The sequence below is a fragment of the Pan troglodytes genome, chromosome 6, assembly GCF_028858775.2.
Source record: "Pan troglodytes isolate AG18354 chromosome 6, NHGRI_mPanTro3-v2.0_pri, whole genome shotgun sequence".
In the NCBI taxonomy this organism is placed as follows: domain Eukaryota; kingdom Metazoa; phylum Chordata; class Mammalia; order Primates; family Hominidae; genus Pan; species Pan troglodytes.
The window spans coordinates 102,089,669-102,111,831 of NC_072404.2; the positions used below are offsets into that span (position 1 = coordinate 102,089,669).

A 22,163-nucleotide genomic window follows, 5' to 3' on the forward strand; every position below is an offset into this window, starting at 1 on the left:
TGTATGTATGTATGTATGTATTTATTTGAGATGGAGTCTCACTCTGTTGCCCAGGCTGGAGTGATCTTGGCTCACTGCAACCTCTGCCTCCTGGGTTCAAGCGATTCTCCTGCCCCAGCCTGTAGCTGGGACTACAGGAATGCGCCACCACACCTGGCTAACTTTTGTATTTTTTCAGTAGAGACGGGGTTTCACCATATTGGCCAGGCTGCTCTCGAACTCCTGACCTCATGATCTGCCTGCTTCAGCCTCCCAAAGTGCTAGGATTACAGATGTGAGCCACTGCGCCCGGTTGACATTAACACTTTACAATTCACAATGGGCTATCTGTGGCTTTTCCTAATACAATATTTTTGAATGTATATCAAGTAAAAACTACAGTGGCCAGACAGTATAAGTAGTTTTACATAATATACATAAACCTGTAAAGTCTTTTAAAATGCATCTTAATCTAGTAAATCATATTTTAAATGCATAGGCAGCTTTTGAAAAACTTTGCCAAAGCCCATATGCAAATTACTTGATTTTACATATTTGATTTTTTAAAACATTTATGCAGTTTTATTAAAGCTATATTGGTTTTTTGAACCCAAGATTTGGTTTCTATTACAACTCCATTAAAAATGTTCCCTGACTTAAATTAATATTGATAAATTAGTCATTTAACATTAAAAGTGGTTATGATTAGAACGAGTATCACTGATTAAGCTTCCATTTACTCTTTTGCTCTGTACTGAAAGCTGAAGAAATATAACTTTAAATACCAAGTCAATTTGTTTTAAGTCCTCAAAATTTAAAAAAAGTAAAAAAAAAAAAAACAAAAAAAAACTAGTATCACTGAGATCTTGTGCACTCTTGACAATATCCAACCAGCTGACTAGTCATGCATTTGTGTAAAATGCAGTGACTTTGGTTTTCCAGAATATCTTCTAAATAGAAACACAAGATTTTAGCAATGAAAGTGACTAACAAAATAAGTTTAATTCTTGGTGTTTAAGTTTCAAGATGGATGCAGATACAAACCACAATGGCACCTTTCAGGGAAGTCAATATTTAAAGAACAGCATCCCTTCCCAAGCTCAGTCCTCCTCTACCTCCTCTACTCAGAAATCTCCTATTTTACCACCCACATATACTCTATAAACACTCACTGAGCAGCTACCATGTGCCTGTGTGTTGTTACCTGAAGTGCTGAAATGGCTATTTTGCAATGTTAATCTTTTAAAAATAGAAGACAGAAGTCAAACAAATGGGGATACTACCATATGAGAACTACTATATTACAGGCAAATCAAAAGTGCACGGGAGGGTAGGTACTTAACTTTATCCTGGGGAGTTGGGCAGACTTCAGAGGTGGCATCTGAGTCTTGAAGAATGAGTAGGAGATTGTTAGGCTGGGAATGGGAAAGGCAATCTAAGCAGAGAGAATGTTTAATGACATGGAAGCATAAAATCTAATGGCATGATTTTTCAAGAAGGAGCAAAAAGGTCTGGATAGCAAGATCGTAGGGTGTGTGGAGATGGGTTTGGTGTGGGTGGGAAAGCAAGAATGGAGAGAAAGTTTAGGAACAGTTGACTGCTGCATTCCGGAGCTCAGAGTATACAGACTTGAGTGTGTGGGCAATGAATGGGGAGTCACTGGGAATTTTTACTCCTTCACCTCCCCAAACGGGCTTGTTTCCCACAGTGGTCCATGTTGTATCGCTGTTCCCACAGCTCCCTTCTACATGCCAGTCTTGTCTTTCCAGGAAAAAGAAAATCTCCTTTTCTGACTAACTGTAGTCTTGATCTTTCATCCATTCTGCAAAAATGGGATTTTATAGACAGGTAAGGACATTCTCATGAATATATGTGAAGACCATCATTTTAGGAATTTATTTCACATTCTTGATAGTAGCTTTTAAATGCTTTACTTTATAAAAGTTTTACAGTTTTTTTTTTTCTTTTTCTAATCTGCTTTTTCTAAACTAGTAAAAGCTAGTTTTCTGGAACTAGGTTACAGACAGACTTTGGCCCATTTAACAAGGTCAGACTGTTTATTCTTGACAGAATTCTTTCCCACTGTAAAAAGGTACTTTTAAATGCCACATTCCAAAACCAGTGCCAGTAAGCCACTGAAGCATATTTTCCCACAAGAACTGATACCATGTGCAGTCCCTACCTCACTGAAATCATCCAGCGTTACATAAGGTGCAGATAGTATTTAACGTCACCATGAAATCTATCAACTGAAATACGCCAGCCATGTATTTATAAAACACTTCCGTACATTTCAAAGCATTGGTAACATTTAAAAAAGTAATTATTAAAAATCGAAATGGGAAAAAAGAAAGGGAAGGACAGTGCTAGAAATTTTTTAAAAAGAATTTAAGACAGAAGAGGAAAATGAATCTTGTAACTTTATATCAGTATCCAAACCTGAAGTAGTAGAGCTTTTTCTCCCTTATTTTGGGGTTTTTATGGTTGAGCTGTTAAATTTACAGCCCCATTTTTAGATTCTGCCAGCCTTCAAAATAAATATATGAGCAGCGCTAAAGTAAATTCTCCTACGCTTTCCCCTTTTCTCTTTTGGATGTTTCCCTGAGATTTGAAGGTAGATTATTCCTCCACAGCCAACAGTAAAGTTCAACATTCAAATTTATGAAGGATTTAAAAATCATCAGTATCCTTGTAGATAGATGCTGGGTGCAACAATGTCACTCACCCTGGGTTTCAATCCCTACAGAGGAGGAAAGCAGAAAGCAGGAGCAATAAGAGGAATGGTTCAGCAGCCAAAGACTATCATTTAGAAATGCATTGGGAAGATTAGCAATAAAGTCAATAAATGCATCAGAAAATCCGGCACTACAAAGTAATTGTATAAAAGTCTGAGCTCAACTTTTGGAGAGACCTATACAGATAACAGGAACATAAATTTAATCTTCTCAAGGACCCAAATGGACTAGATAAAATGACTAAGGGAAACTGCAATGCAGACATTTTCAACCCCTTCTTGGGACACTATGGTTTCTCCAAAGATCCCAAGGGATTTTAGCTTTAAAATAAAAGCATAACATACAGAACATCTAAGTGCACAAGTCAGGAGATCTGGCAAGGTTTGTGATTTCAAATAAAGAGGGATGAAGCACAATAATTATCTGAAGGTTATGAATGGCTGCCCAGACACACATTCAAAGTGTAAATGTTACTCCCTCAGAGCTCAAGTTATTATCAAGGAGTGACGCAGGCAATTGGGAAGATTAGTTGAAAGTTGTGTCTAAAACAAATTAAAAAAATTTTTTTGGATGCTTATAATTGATGATGCAATGACACAAGCAGCAACATGGAGAATGCAGAGTAGGAAATCCATTCATTGATTCATTTGTAAAAGCAGGGAGTTGTGAAAGCAATTAAGTTCAAAGAATAGTGAAAAACTGATAAAGAATATGTGCTTATGTTATGTGCTTACCACTTTGGGTAGAAGTGATGGAAAGACAGAAAGGTAGGTTGGAGCTGAGCTGCAAAAAACTTTGTATGCCATGCTGTAGAGTTACAATTCATTCTCTAGGCACTGGAGAATCGTAAGGATTCATTCATTCATTCACCATGTACTCAAGTGCCCACCTCGTGCAAGGAAGGCACTGTAGGAAATGCTAAAATACATTATTTGGACTGAGTGAATAAAAATGGATATGGCCAATGTTACAGAATTTGAGAAACATTATCTTGACTCAGAAACTTACACTATGATATTATCAAAGCCTAAGCAAAATATTGTCACCTCTCCTTTCCTTACAAGGAAGCAGTGACAGCTCTAAAATATAAGCAGCTCACGTGTCCAAAGAATTAAAGAGGACACAAAAATCCAAGTTATTGAAATGTTGCTTTATATTCAATTCCAAGGACCATGTCTCATACTCCTATGAGTATGAATATAACACTTGCGTTGAGTTAAGCAAATTTAGGGGAGATGGAATTATCTCATTAAATAGAACTCTTCAGATAAGCCCCTAAACTAGCACAGAGGCATATTCCCAAAAATGTTAAATGTAGGAGGCAAAATGTTTTTTCATCTTCCGGATCCCTGAGAAGCCCTTTACTTGCAAAACTTTCTGAAGCATATGGTCTCATTAATCTTAAGACAATGCTTAGTCTTTATATCCAGTTTGGCCTCAGGCTTTTGAGATTTTGAATGGCATCATATAGGGTGTCCATATGAAAAACAGGCCCAGGCATGGTAGCTCATGTCTGTAATCTCAGCACTTTGGGAGGCTGAGACAAGAGGATTGCTTGAGGAGTTTGAGATCAGCCTGGGCAACATAATGAGACCCCCATCTCTTAAAAAAAAAAGAACGTAGCTGGGCGTGGTGGTGTGAACCTGTAGTCCTACTACTTGGGAGGCTGAGGCAGGAGGACGGCTTGAGCCCAGGAGTTGGAGGCTGCAGTAAGCTATGACTGTGCCATTGCACTCTAGCCTGGACGACACAGCAAGACCTGGTCAAGGAAAGGAAAGGGGAAAGGAAAGGGAAAGGGGAAGGAGAAGGGGAAAGGAAAGGAAAAAGGAAGGAAGGGAGGGAGGGAGGGAGGGAAGGAAGGAAGGGAAAGGAAAGAAGAAAGAAAAAGAAAGAAAGAAAGAAAAGAAAAGAAAAAGAAAGAAAGAAAGAAAGAAAGACAACCAGACTCTCTCTGTATCATACCCTGGTAGATGCTGGCTGAACAAATGTAGGAAAAAAGCAAGGAACTTCTGGCTCTTTCTCCAAATAAAACATCCTCCAGGCAGTAGCATTACAGTTGAACTGTTTTTGTCCAGAACTAATTCGCAACAGTGACCACTTATGAAGGAGCTAGAATTAGGTGAGTCAAATGAATGACTATCTTTTATAAACAAGGGAATCAGTCATTTGATTCACTTCGCAAATCCACTTGGTGCAATTAGATAGCCACATGCATGCACACGCACCAACAGCAGCTTTCTGTGCAGTATGGAATACATTCTCTTTCTACACGGCAGAAATTCTCACAGTGGTCATCGATATTTGCCTTCACCGTGGAGGCAGAGCTAACCTATCAGATGGTAACTCAAATGTGTTTTATTACCACTGAGAACGCGCAGTGGAGAATCTGGATGGGTTTTCATGTTTGTTTTGGCTCTGGCATTTTCCATGTACCCAGCCCTGGGAATCCTAAAGAAAACGTGTCCTGTTCCCAGCTCTGTGCACTGCCCCCATTGTGTTCCACTTCCCTCACTGGTGAAAGTGAAAACGAAACCGGCACAAACCCTCCATTGTTAACTATGAAATATGTACTGGCAACTGGATGTTTTAACAAAACAGACCTGGTTGTGTCATGGCAAGATGTTGAGAGGGGAAGGAGTCACAGGAGCCCTTCCTGCTTCAGAGGTGTGTCCTGCACTTTCGCTGAGGTGCCGAGGCGACGGGGCTTTGGGTTTTTTCCATTATACTCATGTAATGTTCTTGGTTTGATTTATTCAGTATGCACTGGCAGCTTTTGGAGGCTTCTGTGGGAGCTACTCGGCTGCCCAAGCCGAGGCACAAACCCTGCCAGGTCTCCATAGTAAATACAACACGCACGAAGAGGAAACAAGCATAAACAATTTATTTTCTCCTGTAAAAGATGACATTGTTCTCCGATCTCTGGTCCTGCTTCACTTTGTCACTTGGTGGTGCCAACTGGGTGCCGTGGAATGAGTTATTCCAAACACACACACACACCCCAAGCACGAATTGCATGACGCGCACATTCACAGGGCCCACATCCAGGCGCGTTCAAGAGGAGGATGCTGGTGACCTCTTTAAGCATCCTACATTTTGACCTGGGTAAGGAGGGAGGGCTTCCCTGGCCCTTAGCCTAGGCAGGTTCTTGAGCCTTATCATATGACCTCATAAAACCATATCCCTTTCCTTTATTGCATTTATCTCTGTTTCTAACTAGACATTTCTTTGTGTGACTATCTGATTCAGATCTATCTCTCCATCTCGCTTGTAAGCTCTCTGACCCTGTCCATTTCCATTCACCATCATCCCTCAGGTTCACTGACAGCGTCTGCACATAGAAAGTGATCAGTAATTATTTGTTGACTGAAAGCCACAACTCCATTTCATTGATTTTCTCCCCTAGGCTTATCAAAGTTTCTGAATCCACGAGGTTCCGTTAGTGTTACTAAATGCTATCAACACTGAGGTCAGAGTAAGGAAGGAATATCATCAGAGGCACAGGAAGGGGATGTAAGTAATTTTTTTTTCTTCAACTTTAAGTTCCAGGGTACATGTGCAGGATGTACAGGTTTGTTACATAGGTAAACGTGTGCCATGGTGGTCAGCTACACAGATCATCCCATCACCTGGGTATCAAGTCCAGTATTCATTAGCTATTCTTCCTGATGCTTTCCCTGGCAATTTTTTTAATACTTCTGGTATTAAATAAGTTAATGATCTCAAATAAAGCAATATTGGGAATCTTATCAGTTACAGATTTAAAAAAAAATTTCCAAAATTAAGTTTTGTACTTTGTACAGCTGTCGAATAAAAGTCTTCTCATGTTTAACATTTACTTGTTGTCTTTTTGTAATTTCTATGGAATAAAGGGTGTTTTCAGAACATGTATATCTTTTATTAGTGAAGGTAATATGGAAAAAAAGATTCTTGGAGAAAGAGAATATAATTCACTTAGTGAGAATTTTATTAAGTCACTAAAAAGATGGGAACATACTCCCACTCTTCCATTATGGTACAAAGAGGAATGTTTCTCTAAACTATACAGGTGTGTTTGGCACAGGCATTTGAAGGAAAAATGCTAACTTCATGAATAGCATTAAATGATTGTATAAAGTCCCCCAAAATACAAAGATACTGAGGTACCAAAAAGAATGACCTCATTTTAGGGTACACTTCTCTCTACCCACGGATGGCTTTATGATGGCTGTCCTGGGGAGTGGCTGGCTCTAACTGCCTGGGTGTTGGCAATCACCTGTGGTATAAAAACATCAATACTGGCATCGCCTTGGGTGGTCCTTACAGTATTCCCATGTACACTGAGAGCAGCACAATGAATGTGCTGTTGCAATTATGGACTTGGGTGATTTTAAGGGAGAGGACACAGATAGGACTGAATCAAGAGAATGCTTCATTTTTCCTAAGCAATGATACTTTTATAAGACATTCAGATGCACAATGTGGCAAAAGTTTTATTGAGGTCTACATAAAAAAAGAAAACCAGGAGGCACCAGTTCATGACCCAGTGTTCCTCACTGTGTCAAAATGTGGCATGAGCTAGTTGTCTGTTTTTGGTTTTATTATTTTAACAAGACTTAAAAAATATTTTTTAAAAACGGACTCCTAAACATTTGTGGAACCTCTAAATACCCTTTGTAGAATCTGAGAGTTCCACAGAACACAGTTTGATACCCTCTTGGGTACTGAATTTTTGGTATGGAGAAAAGAGGAGTGGGGATAGTGGGCCAGAGCCAGAATATAAACATTAGAATTCTCCAAGCCATTTACAATCTATTTGGTAAATTCAGACTTAAGCTGGTCACACTGCCTGTTTGAATGGCAGTTTCTCCACTTTTCAAAATGAAATGGTTGATAAAGAGTTCCAAGAGCACCAAATCCAATGGCAACAATATCACCCTCCAAGCTGTATGATTAGGTTTAGAAAAAAAATTAAAGATTTTGCATCATAAATGGGAAGACAAGACTGCTCCCTTCCTGAGCTTGCTGGTCACAGTGCTTCATGACTGTCAGAGCCCTCACCAGGGCTGCTGATGATGTTCCTGGCTCTGCTCTAAGACATGTCAGACCCGGGTGCACAGTGAGGTAGGACTGAAATTGCTGGCTGAGTGGCTGGTCTCTTTTTCCCTTATCTTCATAAAAATAAGTTGCACCATGCACTACATTTCACATGAGAAGGACTTAGAAATGTTGACTTCAGAGTGACTCTAAATATAGTTTCAGCTAGTCACAACAGTCATTGTACCGAATAGGTGTATATTCTTGAAACACTTTTGCCAGAGACATTATATAACTTCACATGTCATGATTTTTACCTATCAGCTATGTACAATGGAAAGAACTTCCCTGCAACCTGTTCTCATTGGTTTTCCAATGAGAACAAATGTAATAGTTCAATAGAGGTCAGAGAAGTTAATTTTTCATGGTTTCAGAGAAACTTTTCTGATAAAAATAACCCATGCCAGGTGTTAAATATAACAGACCCCACTTCTCTTCACATTTCCAACTCCTTCTTTGAACCACAAGGGGCCTCATACACATGCTTACCGACACTCCAGTCTGCAAGTCCAAGCTCTGCCCATATGCTGCAAACAGCTGCCCCTAGGCTTAGGAGTGAACACACAAGTGGCAAAATCCCTATTAGGAGGAAGGATGAGCCCATGCCATTCCCATTTAGTCAGGGAATTGCAATGTCCTGTGTGCGGTATGGGGTGGGGGTGGAGGTCTCAAGAGACATGCTTCCTTGGCACCCTGGGTTGTGTGCTCCATGAAGGGAGACAAGGCTGGAGTAGGGCCAGTGTAGGCTTCTCTAAAGCATGAGATCCAGGTCAGGGGCCCCTCTTGCCTAGGACCAAGGCAAACACTGTTACCATCCACATCTTAATTCTACAACCTTTAAAGAAAAAGGTATAATACTCTGTATGGGTACATGTGCATACAAGACACTATATTGAGCAGCAAGAACCCAATACCCCATAAAGACACCAGAATGTCATGTTGGAGGCAGCCTGGCAAAGTTAGGCAAAAGACATTTAACTCTTTGATTAGTCCTCAATTTATCAGATGAGGACAAGATAAGTCATTCAGCCCGATGTTGCATACCACCTACAGCTACAACTATGGTCCAGGCTACTGTCCTAAATTAATTTCTACCAAAGGCCAACATATGAAGTATATTCTACTTATGAAACTCGTGTTTCTTAACAAGAAACTTTTCACTAGAAAAATAAAATAATAAAGATCATAATATAAAGGGTTATACCTTAAGATGCCTGGAAAGCTTACCTGTCTAGAACAACTAATTTCTCAATTAATCCAAAAGATGCCTTGTCTTGAATACTGGCATAGAGCATACTGGCTCAGAAATTAAGGAGAAGTAGTACTTCAGGATCTGTCAGGTGATCATGAACTTAAAATGAAAATAAATACTGTTAACTGCTCCCTCAAAGTTCTATATGTAAGAACATTTTGAAGTTTTCAGAAAGAAGCTAATAACACAAGCTTTTATAATTGTTCAAATAGAAATATCATTTATTATGTAAATATATATATATTAACATAGATAGTAAAAGTTGTCTAGTAATTCACCCATTCTTTCATTTAGAGGATGTTAATTATCTTAGAAGAATATGACTCCTCTTCTAAAACTTGCTTTAATAACAAAACACAAGGGGCTAAACAAAGTCTTCAAATAAGTAAAATTACAATAATGCTACATTCCTCTATCTCTACAGCTTTCTGTTCAGGACAGGAAGTTCAATTCATATACGTAATTTGTTCCTGAGGCAGTAGGAAGGATTATGATAAAAACAATACACAGACTGTGAACTTGGGTTTGCGTCAACTTTTCACTCCTAACTTGAGATTGAGCTACAGCATGTATTAATAGCTTTCATGATTTTGAACACAGATATGTGCTGCCAATAAATCAATCAGGACTAGGGTGCAAAATGGACTCAGCCATTTTAAGGTATATGGAGTAAGTCCTTCAGCTTAATATTACCAGGTAGCTATGAGGAATATTGACACACATCAAATGCGACCATTAAATGTATAACATAGCTCCTTCTCTATTCCTGTTACGACTCAACTGCTTATATCTGCAAGTCAGCATTTGTCAATTTATTCACTGAAAAATATTTCCTGAGTGCCTATCAAAATAAACAAGGCACTGTGTGTTAGGGCTGAATAAGATGAGCATCTGCCTTCGAGGAACTTATGGCCTGATAAATAAAATTCCCAAATAACTAAAAACAAGACAGAAAACAGTATTATAGGCCGGGCACGGTGGCTTATGCCTGTAATCCCAGCACTTTGGGAGGCTGAGGAGGACGGATTACTTGAGGTCAGGAGTTCAAAACCAGCCTGGCCAACATGGCAAAACCCTGCCTCTACTAAAAATACAAAAATTAGCCTGGGGTGGCCTGTAATCCCAGCTACTTGGGAGGCTGAGACACGAGAATCGCTTGAACCCGGCGGGCAGAGGTTGCAGTGAGCTGAGATAGGGCCACTGCCCTCCAGCCTGGGCAACAGAGTGAAACTCTGTCTCAAAAACAAAAACAAACAAAAAAACCCAAAATATTACTCTGGAAACAGAGAGGAAAAAGAAATTAATTTCTGAAGGGGATACTAGAAAGGGTACCTCTGGAGTCAGGCTTTGCAAGGTAAGTAAAATACTAGCATTTCTCATAGTTTTAAGATGTCAGTTTTGAATCAGTTAACTTGTAATTCCTTTAACATTCCACAAATTAAGTTGATTCTCAGTTCCTGTATGACATAACCCACTAAAAAATGTGTATTTCCAGGAAGAGGAGTGTAGTCTTTTCTCTTCAAGAGACACTAAAAATACATACCAGTTCAGTCTAAAAAACTATGATTCCAAGTTTTTATGTCACCATGTGTATATAAATCGACGCATTACTATATTAAATGGGTATTTCCTTTAAATAGGAAAATACAAAAGAGTGGGGAAATTTTAAAATGCAGTACCCTGTAGGAACATACCCTTTATTATTACCATTAAATTCCAACTGTCACTCTTTCCAATAAAGCCTGATTTTTGTTTTAGAATCCTTCTCAGCTGCTAACATGTTTTACTTATGTCACTATAGGAAATATAAAGCATGCAGTATAAACTAGATACTGAAAAATTGTGTATTTATGACTGCCTTTCTCCTTTTCCTCTATGAAATAATTTGTCTACATTTTCCTGTTTGAACATATCAACTTTCAGCAAGAATGGAATGTTAATTGATGTTACGCACAAGCTCAAATTTAATAAGCAAAAAAAAAAAAAATCAAACACAAACCAACTGGGTTTCCTGTTTTTATTTATGGTTATTAGTGCCCATTTGGGGGGATTAAAATAAAAGCGTCCATCTCAGTTACAGCTTATCCTTCCTTCAATTAACGTACCCAAGGAGACAAGTTCCTTCCATCTACTCCCCTGATGACTCTCTGGATCACAAAGCCTATTCAAGCTTCTCCCCAGGGCCCCAAAACAACATGCGCAACAACTTCCTAGGGAAACTCAAAGCCTACCTCACCCTTCCCACTGGGGAAATACACAGACTCAGCCCTTTCTGGTGTGATTACGTAAGAATACAAGGGCTTGCTTGACCGTGCTCAAAGCTGAGGCCTATCTTTTAAACATCAACTCGTGCCATTTCTCCTCTAAAGCAATGGTGTATGCTGGGCAAAGAGGAAATGAGTAGGATTTATCTTCTAACAATGGCAACATTTTCCAAGGAATCCACTGCATCAAAAGTTCTGATGCCCTAGGAAAAGTCTATAATGTTTGGAAAGTAACTGGTCTTACGTGTCTAGGTGGTAGCACCCCTATTCTGACTGGGGGCAGGGGGTGGGGAACACTTTTATAAATTGGATTTTTTCCTAAGGCAAGTTATCTGTCTCAGAGAATTTCCAACTCCTCTCTTGAATTTCTACTTATCAGCTGTAGTATTACTGAAATTTAGGGAAACAATTTTTTGCTGTGCAGAATGACCAAAGATGTTGCCAATCATTACTTAACAACAGGGCCATGCTGTCCCTGATGTGAGAACCACTTTGAGGCTAAAGATGGACAATACGGATTATTTTTCTTTTTTATTTCTTTGAATATACAAAGATATTTTCTTTTTTTAAAATTCTTTTTCTTGAGACTTAATTTGCTATATATTATTTATTTAATTTACTGTATGTAAGGCATGAATTTACTGTATGCAAAACAGGTCTTTCAAAGAGAAGGGTATCAATACCTATTTCCAGGCTGCTCTTTTTGTATTTGGGGTGCAGAATTTCACAAAAATCCATCTGAGAAATAATGAACTATATGGAGAAATAGAAGCTAACCAATTTCAATAGCTATTATGGTTTTGCATCTGAATGGCAAAAAGAAACAGGGTATCATAACTGTTATTTTTTGCCAAAACAGGGCCGTTGGGTTCGCTCTTTCTATTCAGGGTTATATGAGCCTTCACCTGGCATGGCGGTGCTCTACGTTCATGCATCATCCAAGTGCACTGTGAATTTGATTTCTTCTTTACAGCTGGCACCATAGCTTCAGATGAGTGCATTAACAAACCTGTGTAGGCACTCTGTTTCTCAAAACCATGATGCTGCAGACAGGTCAACGTTGCTCGTGCTCTTTCTTCCCTGACCTTGAGCTGTGTGTTCCCTAGGCATTGTGCATACAGCTCTGAAAACAGTGGTTATGGCAGAAAGCATTTGGAAACTTGTAACTGATTCCTGTCCAGTGGCTAAGATGCAACAGGCTATTTCTGCAATGGATCCTGTCCACAACAAGCCCAGGCTGGATGTGACTGTAGCTGTAAGCAGAATGCTTTCTGCCTACCCACTGCCATATAAAAATGGGCAAAGACATTCTATCCACCAACTAGTCATGGGCAGTACTAACATTAGAGACATGGAAGAGGGACAGACTGTCATTCAAAATAGGAAAAATAAGTTTAATAAAAGGACAGCACTCTCTCACTCACCACTGAGGTTAGAGCCATCTGGAAACTATAGATGCGGGCAAGGCCGAAGTCAGCGAGTTTTATTTGTCCGCTGCTGGTCACCAGAATGTTCTGTGGTTTTAGATCGCGATGCACTACTCGGTGTGAATGAAGAAAGTCCAGACCTCGGAGAAGCTGAAACATCATATCCTAATAAAATTAAAAAAAGAAAATCAGTAAACACTCAAAACGGAAGTTGAGCATTTGCTATGCTGGACGCCGAATCCTTAGCATTTTGTGGCTGCTTGGCATGCAGCAGGCATTTGATAGGTATTGGCTGAATGAGTGAATTGTCTCCCTTCCTGCCTTTCCACTCCCACACTTTCAAGAACACTGCAAAAAATTTCACTCTCAACCTGTATTTTATTAATGAAAGGACAATTTTAAAATAGTTTTTGATGGAACAGGAAACATTCTGGAAGGATATCTGCCAAACTGGTTTCAGTGGCTCATGCTGGGGAGAGGAAGGAGGAGGTCGTGAGGGGACACTTTTTGCTTCTCTATTGTTTAATGTGCCATTTCAACAATTAAAATCCAGTGAATAATAATATTGTTATTAATGGTGATTATTATTTTATAGCACCTAGTACTAAACACTCACTATATATCAAGCACTATTCTAAGCATTGTCCACTTAGTAAATAATTTAATCCACACCACAACATTTAGGTAAATAATATCATTACACCATTTTACAGGTCAAGAAACTGATACACAGATGTAGGCTACTAATTAGCCCAAAGTCATACTAGCAAGAGAGTGCTGATTAACTGTTTGTTTTTTTTTAAACAGGATCTTGCTCTGTTGCCCAGGCTGGAGTGCAGTGCTGTGATCACGGCTCCCTGCAGACTTGACTTCCTTGGCTCAAGAGATCCTCCTGCCTCAGCCTCCCAAGTAGCTGGGACCACAGGTGCATACCACCATGCTAGGCTAATGTTTTTAGTTTTTGCAGAGATGCGATCTCACTATGTTGCCCAGGCTGGTCTCAAACTCTTGGGCTCAAGCTATTCTCCTGCCTCAGCCTCCCATAGTGCTGGGATTACAGGTGTGAGCCACCATGCCCAGTCTTAATCAACTGTTTTAGAATATTAACAGAGTCTTGATTTAAACTAGGGTCTGGAAAACCTCGATTCAAATCTCCAATGTATTCCTTTATCAAATCAATGAACAAATGAATACGTAAAATAAGGCAAGCCATTTAACCTCTCTAAGGCTTAGTTTCCCTGTCTGTAAAATGGGACAGTAACAAAGCCCACTTTATCATAGGATCATTGTAAAGCACTTAGCACCATAGTTAATATTCAGTAAATGGCAGCGCTTATTACTGTTATTATTAACCAGTATGGAGGAGCGGATCATTCAGGATATAAACCAATATCAGATCTTTTTCTAATTTTAGGACCAATACAAATATACACAAGATTTAATACTCAGGGACAGTGTCTGAAGGTAGGAACTAAGACATTGGCCATGATGTCATAATCCTCTGAAATGTGTGGAAATTAAGAGTGACCTACTCCCCTGACCCAAATATTATAAGAATGGTGTATACAAGGGCGGATGGAGCTGTTTTGTTAATACAAGGGTTAGAAAAATGACTGGGCACCACCATGGATTTCAGAGCTGGAAGGGGCTGTGAGGATACACTTATCATTGGCCGGACCACTGAATCCTCTCATCGAGAACAGTATATTTGGTTACTGGTTTATGGTTTTGGTTCTTCCTTTAGAGTTCGGAGTTCTGTCTTTATATTTCAGCTTGTTCAAAACCAAAGCCTTAGTTTTTCCTTTTATAAAGTGGAGAAAGTAGCGATTACTTTTCCTACTATTAAGGGGGCTAAATGAAGTAATGTATGCCAAGTGCTTGTACAGTTTCTGGCATATGGTAAGCACTTGACAAACAGTAATTATTAGGATGATTATTGCCAAGATAAGTGTCCTGATTTCTGGGGGAGACTGATTCACAAACAACTAAAAGAAAACATGACCACTGCTACAAGGTCGGTGTGAACAAAGCACTTAGAGGGGGTATGCAGTGATCTAGAATCATTTCTGAGATCCCCCTGAGTGAATATTCTGAACTGGCAGGGGTGACCTTCTAAGCTTCCCAAAACCCTGGAGAAGACTGCATTGGGGAGGAAAAGCCCTTCAAGACTTGAGAAACACTGCAGGTCCAATAAGTTGTAATGAATAAACAGGAGTGTGAAAATGTAGCACAAAATGTTCAAGGAACATTTTGGCAAATAAGTCTTTATTGGAAACACATGCACACAACTTGTAAGCACTGAATTTTAAAAAGCATGACTAACCTAAAGTAATGTCCTGTTGGCTCATCATCTTTAGCCTCTATACAGTTAAGTGTCACTCATTTAAAACAGTATAAAGAATAAATCTGTTTGGTTCATGCTGCAGTGTTCAAACAACTTTAGCAGCCAATTAGCAGTATACAAATTTAAAAACATGCACATCGTTTTTATTTGTGTTATAACACATACTATGTTTTTCTTAATTATAAAATTGCTAAGATGTATAGATGCATGCTTAATGCAGAAACTAATCAAATGTTTTAAGAATCCAGAGAAGAAGAAAAATCACTAAAAAATTCCACTACTTGGAGAACAGAGAAAACTTCACTGTTAATATAACTTTTTTTGTGTCTTTTTAGTCTGTCTTTTTAAAATTATGTATTTTATTATATTTGGATGTATAAGTATATTTAAGTAAAAGTGGTTATTATTCTGTACACATTATTTTGTAGCTCTTTTAAAAACATGTAACAATTCATTATCAACATTTTGCCACTAATAAAATTCTGCAATATGACTTTTTTTATACAATGAGATTTTTAATGGCTGCATGGTTTTTCACCCTGGGATATGCCATAATTATTATTATTCAGTTTTAGTTGTGTTACTTTGGCACTTATACTACAGGTCTAGTTCTTGTTTGTTTAAAGGTAGAGTAGATTAAAAGGGCTTGTTAATATCATACCAAAGCATGGGTTAGGCAGTATGAATCCACATGACTGCACTAACGTTGATTCCATGTGTATGATGCCTATAGATGTAAGTTGGTTCTACATAAGAATGACCATTCTTTAGATTTTATTAGGCTACTTAAATTTTTTTTTGTTTAGCAAATGGCTTTTCTTTTAAATCTCCAATATCTAGACACAATTGGAATTCTGAACCAATGAACACTGAGTTAACGACTTAAAAAACAAAATCTTGCCCAACATCTCATGACCTTCAGTAATTCAACCACGAGTTAGGTTGTTGGGCATTGTGAACCTGTAATAAGCATGACTGGGGAACCCCTCTCAGTCTTTAGCCAACCTTTATTGCAATACCTAATTTCAGAGGTGAAATACATTCAGCTACGTCAGGAACTCTGGTCCCAAATAATCATAAGATATAGTCCCAATTCCAGAGGATGATATAAATAAACAAATTACAACATTAAATGAGGTAAGAAAAAACACCTTTCCTACAGAATCACAAGAAGTGTTTTCATCAAAGACATTCCAAAGGACTCTCTACATAAGCTTATGATCTGTTCTATCTCAATTTATAGTATCGTGAGGCATACTCTTAAATTAGCTCAAGATTTTAATCTAAATTATTCTGTACCATATATGACTCAAATATTTCACAGTAACCCTAGTGATGCAATGCAATGAAACTACAGATACCACCAATTAAGGCTCTTTCAGTTAAACGCAGGTTTAAAAGTTTCCCTTTTTATGTTATATGGCACAGTCTGGTATAAAAAGTTTGAACATTTAGTCATACTTATGATAAACAGTCACTTGGGACCCTCACTCTATCTTTTTAAAACATGCGACTCGCAAGCAAGTTTCAACAGGACACCATTGTGGAATGAAGTCTGGCTCCGAGAGATCTTAGGTGGGGCTTTATCTTGGCAATGCCCCTAAAAAGACTCTGGACCTTTCTGAATACAAGAAATCCTTGAAGTCTTGTAATTGTTTCTCTTAGGTGTTCCAGAGCTCTAATCCTCTTATTTAAAATCAAGACAAACAAGCAAACTAAAAAACGACTTCAGGCTTTTCTAATGGGAAAAGGTTGATCATGGGGCCTTCTTTTCTTTTTCTTTTCTTTTTAGAGGCAGGGTCTCGCTCTGCCACCCAGGCTGGAGTGCAGTGGTGCCATCATATCATAGCTCACTGCAACCTCTAATTCCTAGGTTCAAACAATACTCCTGAGTAGCTGGGGCTACAGGTGTGTGTTACCATGCCTGGCTACTTTTTAAACTTTTTGTAGAGACAGGGTCTTGCTATGTTGCCCAGGCTGGTCTTGAATTCCTGGCCTCGAGCCATGAATCCTTCCGCCTTGGCCTCCCAAAGTGCTGCAATTACAGGTGTGAGCCACTGCACCTGGCCTGGGCCTTATTTTCTCATTACAAGAAAGTATGATTATTTCCAAAAGACACTAAAAACACCCAAGTCATATCATAAGTCACAGAATGACAACTTTAAATAGACAATTCTGGATATAGGGATATATCTTGTGATATATTCACATCCTCAAAGTTTTAGCACCAAAAATGTATAATCATCAGTTTATTTAAAAATTAAAAACAGGACATATCCAACTTGTAGGCAAAGATAATCTATTTTTCTCCTTATACTCTGTAAACCTCAGTCTTTTCAAATTTGTTATTCAAGTTTTCACAGAAATCTCTCCATAGTGGTTTGTCTGTTTCCTATGAAGGGTGTTAGAGGAGGCCACAGACTAAAATGTATCACATATAACAAAGGTTTTTTAACACTAAACCAATAAGAACATGTTGAATTAAGGTGAGGGTTACGATTATAGCAACAGAGGGAAAGGTCACCTGAGCCTGCATATAACTTCTCTCGCATGTCTCCCCATGTACCCCTCCCCTCAGTCCTTGACAGCCACCATTCTATTTTCTGTTTCTATGAATCTGACAACTCTACATACCTCATACATGTGGAATCACACTGGATTTGTCTTTTTGTGAGTGGCTCGCCTCAGTTAACATAGTTCCTTTAAGGTTCATTCATGTTGTGGTGTGTATCATAATTTCCTTCCTCTTTAAGGTTAAATAATATTCCATTGTATGTACATATGACATTTTGTTTATCTGGTGATCCATAGATGGGCACCTCAGTAGTTTCCACTTTTTGGCTGCTGCGAATATTGCTGCTATGAACACAGGTGTAGAATGATCTCTTTGTGACTCTGCTTTCAATTTTTTTGGATATATACTCAGAAGTGGAATTGCTGGATCTATTCCCAGAATGTTTTAAAACCATGGTTCTCCCATAAAATGTGGTATATTGTTGCTACCTAAGCGATGAAATAGTGACTAACAGCATCGTGTTAAGGTCCTAAAGCGTTAGCCAAGTGGCTTGATTCACTCCTTGGAGATTCCACGCACTTTTGTCTGCATTCCGGGAGAATCTACACTGCAGGTCCCCACATCAAGCTTGCTGTATGTATACAGCTTCTACTCTATTTCAAAACCTGACAGGGTTCCCGTGTGCTTTCATTGATCAATTCGCAATGAGCAATGAACAATGAGCTTCAAAGGCTGTTTATAAACAGGTCTCCCCTACTTCTCACTGTGGTCCTCAGGAGGACCCAAAGAATGCTTCATCCAAAATCACAAAGAACAAGACAAACAAATTCTGAGAAACCAAGAGGAGGGTTCAAGAGGATTCCTTAAAACTTCCATATCACCTGGAAAGTTGTAATGGGTGAATTCAAAGCAAGCCATTAACTGGCAAGCTGAAAGAATCACACATGAGCTTTGTTCCACAGCAAAGCATAGTCCAGCAATGCCATAGTACCCGTCTCTTTGCCACTGTGCATGATGAGTCAGGCACACATCACCTCGAGGCCCCTCAGGAGAAACAAAGGCATGGGCCCTAAATGGAAACACTGGCTTCTAATTTTTACTGCTTCTAGGCAACTGGATAAAAGTGTAATAAAGTGGCATTGCATGTAAATTTTAATAATCAAATATGTATTCTGAAATGAGAACAGAACCCACTTTTTATTCATTCCTGGAAGTGATGATAATGCTGAGAAGGTAAAGAATCAGTCTCAACTAACTGGAAATAAAAAAAAAAAAAGATAATAAGTCATTTCCACCAAGCCTGAAAATGTTGGTGTTTGAGGAACAATGTAATGACTTAAATGAACAATATGAAAGAATAAATCATTACCTCATCATAATGGCTATTTTTAACCCACTGTGGAAAATCATCAGGAACTGAAACTGCAAATATGCAATGCTAAACATAATTTCTTCAGAGCAGGAGATAAAAATCAGCACTGGGTAAAGAAGTAAGAAAACATGAAGCCCAAGTTCCTAGGTTGTTGGGTAATGACCCAAGTGGCTATCATTCTATACACATTGTTTTGTGAGGCTTTTAAAAACATTTTACAATGTGCTGTGAATATTTCCCCATTTCAACACATACTTTTCTATAATGAAATTTTAGGCCAGGTGTGGTGGCCCACACCTGTAATCCTAGCACTTTGGGTGGCTGAGGTGGGAGGATCACTTGAGCCCAGGAGTTTGAGACCAGCCTGGGCAACACAGGGAGACCCTGTCTCTACAAAAAACAAAAAATTAGTTGGGCATGGTGGCTCATGCCTGTGGACCCAGCTACTCGGGAGGCCTAGGTGGGAAGATCACTTGAGCCTGGGAGGTTGAGGCTGCAGTGAGCCGTGATTGCACCACTGCACCCCAGCCTGGGCAACAGCTCTCAAAAACAGAAGAAATTTTAATAAGCTTTCTAATGGCTGCAATTGGACAAAATACTTTCTTATCTTTCCACATTCTTCCTCTCAATTCCCTCTTTTGAGAATTTTCCCCTCACTCTGTACTTCCTTCCTCTTCAAATGAGGTAATGCTTAGAGGAGCTGGTTTTCCACAAGAGTAGAACAGATAATTATTTGTGTGATATAGAAGATACTGCTGGTTGTCAGCCATGAAGACCTGGTCCAGGCCAATGAAGGCAATCACATTTCCTTTTGCTAGGAATTGATCCAGGGATGAACATGACACCCAGTCCTGTATGGGCAAATTGGCTAGAGAGTTTCAGGAAGCATTTTCCTCCTTGATAAGAGGTGCACAGTAGAATGCTCTCTGCTGTACTTCCTCATCTCCCATTCCTCACCCACGTCTTATACTGAATGCTACCGAGCTGTAGCAACCATCTTGAAACATCATCTGTACACATAAAAGGCCAGAGTGTAAACAGGGAAAGAGTCTGGGTCTTTGATGACATCAATGAATAGCTGCATCAACTTTAGGGCTGTCTGCCTCCAGCCTTGTAGTTATGTATATAATAATGCCCTTATCTGGATCCACTTTTCATTGAGTGTTCTGTAATTTGCAGCTGAAAATTATTCTAACAAATCTAACTTAATTAAAATTATATTAACTTAAATGTGTTATGAACATTATCTTTCATTTATAGCCACCATGATTCACCCCAGGGTGAGGTACAGACCCAATGGGGCCTGTACCAACATTCTTTTCCTGTTGGCAATCATCCCTTTCAGGTGGTTATCCTTTTCTCTTTGAGGTGTGTACCTCCTTCCATTAATGTTTATGATATCGCCTTTGCCATCACTATCATTTACTGTCAACTCTCTATATTCCCCAGGAACTATAGCTCATCCTGTCTACCCCACACTCAACGTCTTCCTGCAGGACTCCAACATCACTAGGATGCCCAGCTAATATTAGCTTCAGAACTTTGACTTCTTTAACCTCATCCCATTTTTGCCATCTGCATAATACTCATGCAGATGGTTAGTCTCTGTTTTCTAAATGGAATGCGAATGCATACAATTTTGTAACTGTCTTTTTCACATCACGCTGTATACTGAACTCATTTGCATGTAGATCTATTGGCAATGTAGATCTACAGCTTAATTTTTAATGGTTCTACATTTTTCTATTTTTATTTATATTCTATGATTAGCAAAAGGGTTTAAGCAGTCATTAAATTACCCACCAATTTTAAATGCCACTATTTCTCATGTTCTAAATTACTTGAAGTTATTTTCTGGACTTTTGCTCTTTGTTTCTGGCTCTGTTTAGAGTACCTCTCTCCTTTAATTATTAAATATTTAGAGTAAATTTTAACATCTGCAGGGAAAGTTTTCTCTTTCCACTCTTTATAAAACATTCCTGAATATTTTTTGAAAATAAAAATATGTATTTATTTATTTTTAGAGGCTGGTCTATGTTACCCAGGTTGGCCTCAAATTCCTGGCCTCAAGATATTTTCCCACCTCAGCCTGCCAAGTAGCTGGGACTACAGGTGTGCACCATCGTGTCTGGCATTCTTGGATATTCTTATATGTTATGATTATGAACTGACTTCAGAATCATTTTATTGAGTGCCCACACCTTCCAAAAATCCTTTTAGTATTTTCAATGATTTTTAAAAATTGATAAATTGATTTGGGGATAACAGATACCTTTACAATATTGAGTCTTTCCTTTTCTTCATTTACTCAAGTCTTGTTCTGGGCTCCTCAGTAAAGTCGTGTCTTTTCAAATACAATTCCTACACCTCTGAGGCTCCCACTATAGTGGGTCTGGTCCGCCTTCTCCTTCCTCACATATACCATTACCTAGCCTTTCCCCACTGATCTCAGTCCTCAAATCCATCTTGTACTCTCTGTCTAGACTGAACCCTTAAAAGTGTAAACCTGATCCTATCAGATAATTCTCCTGCTTCAGCCCCCTCAGCCAAAGCCCACCTAGCTCTCTGGCCCTGCCTCCTGGTACTCTGTGGATTTCTGCCATCTTTACTCATTTACTGCCCCATGGCCCCAACTCCTGGGAGGGTCCTGCTTAAATTGCTCTTCCTCTAGATTTATTGGCCTCCCACCACATTGTACTAATGGGTGTCAATAAATGCTCAATGAGTTTTCATAAAGAAGTGAGGGCCCAAACAAAACTAAAAATGACCATGAAATCTATGAAGGCCATTAGCTTAAAAAGAACTCACTGACTCCTTTTAGGAGGAATGCGATAAAACTCCAGGGGAATCAGAAAGAGCAGGTTTGGATTACGGGATAGGGACAAAAGAGGCATGGCATATAAATCAGTATTCGTACCTTTTAGCCATTAAAACATGTTCATATGTGTTGAGACTTTGGGCTCATTATTTTAGAAATATAAAACTCCCATGACTATAATGAACACTGACACATTGAACAAAAACAATGAAGGATGTTTCCTATCTTACCATCTCTTTCAGAAGCAACTTGCCCAGGGGTCAAGAGACATGGATTTCAGCACATTGTTCCACAGCTAGGGGTAGGACTAGCTTAAGTAACTTATCCTCTCCCATCTCTAAGAGAAGTATTCCACAGATCAAATCACTTTGCCTGAGTCTTCAC

General features: G+C 39.0%; 1 protein-coding gene across 6 annotated transcripts in view; it reads right to left on the bottom strand.

Annotated features, from left to right (window-relative positions):
• The window catches only part of CDK6 (cyclin dependent kinase 6), a 231,775-nt gene that overhangs the window by 107,985 nt on the left and 101,627 nt on the right, over nt 1-22,163 (bottom strand). For all 6 annotated transcript variants that reach the window (XM_003318579.6, XM_063814733.1, XM_063814734.1 and 3 more), the window contains one exon: nt 12,728-12,895. In XM_003318579.6, coding sequence (XP_003318627.1) covers nt 12,728-12,895 — 168 coding nt within the window. The remainder of the gene's footprint in view (nt 1-12,727; nt 12,896-22,163) is intronic.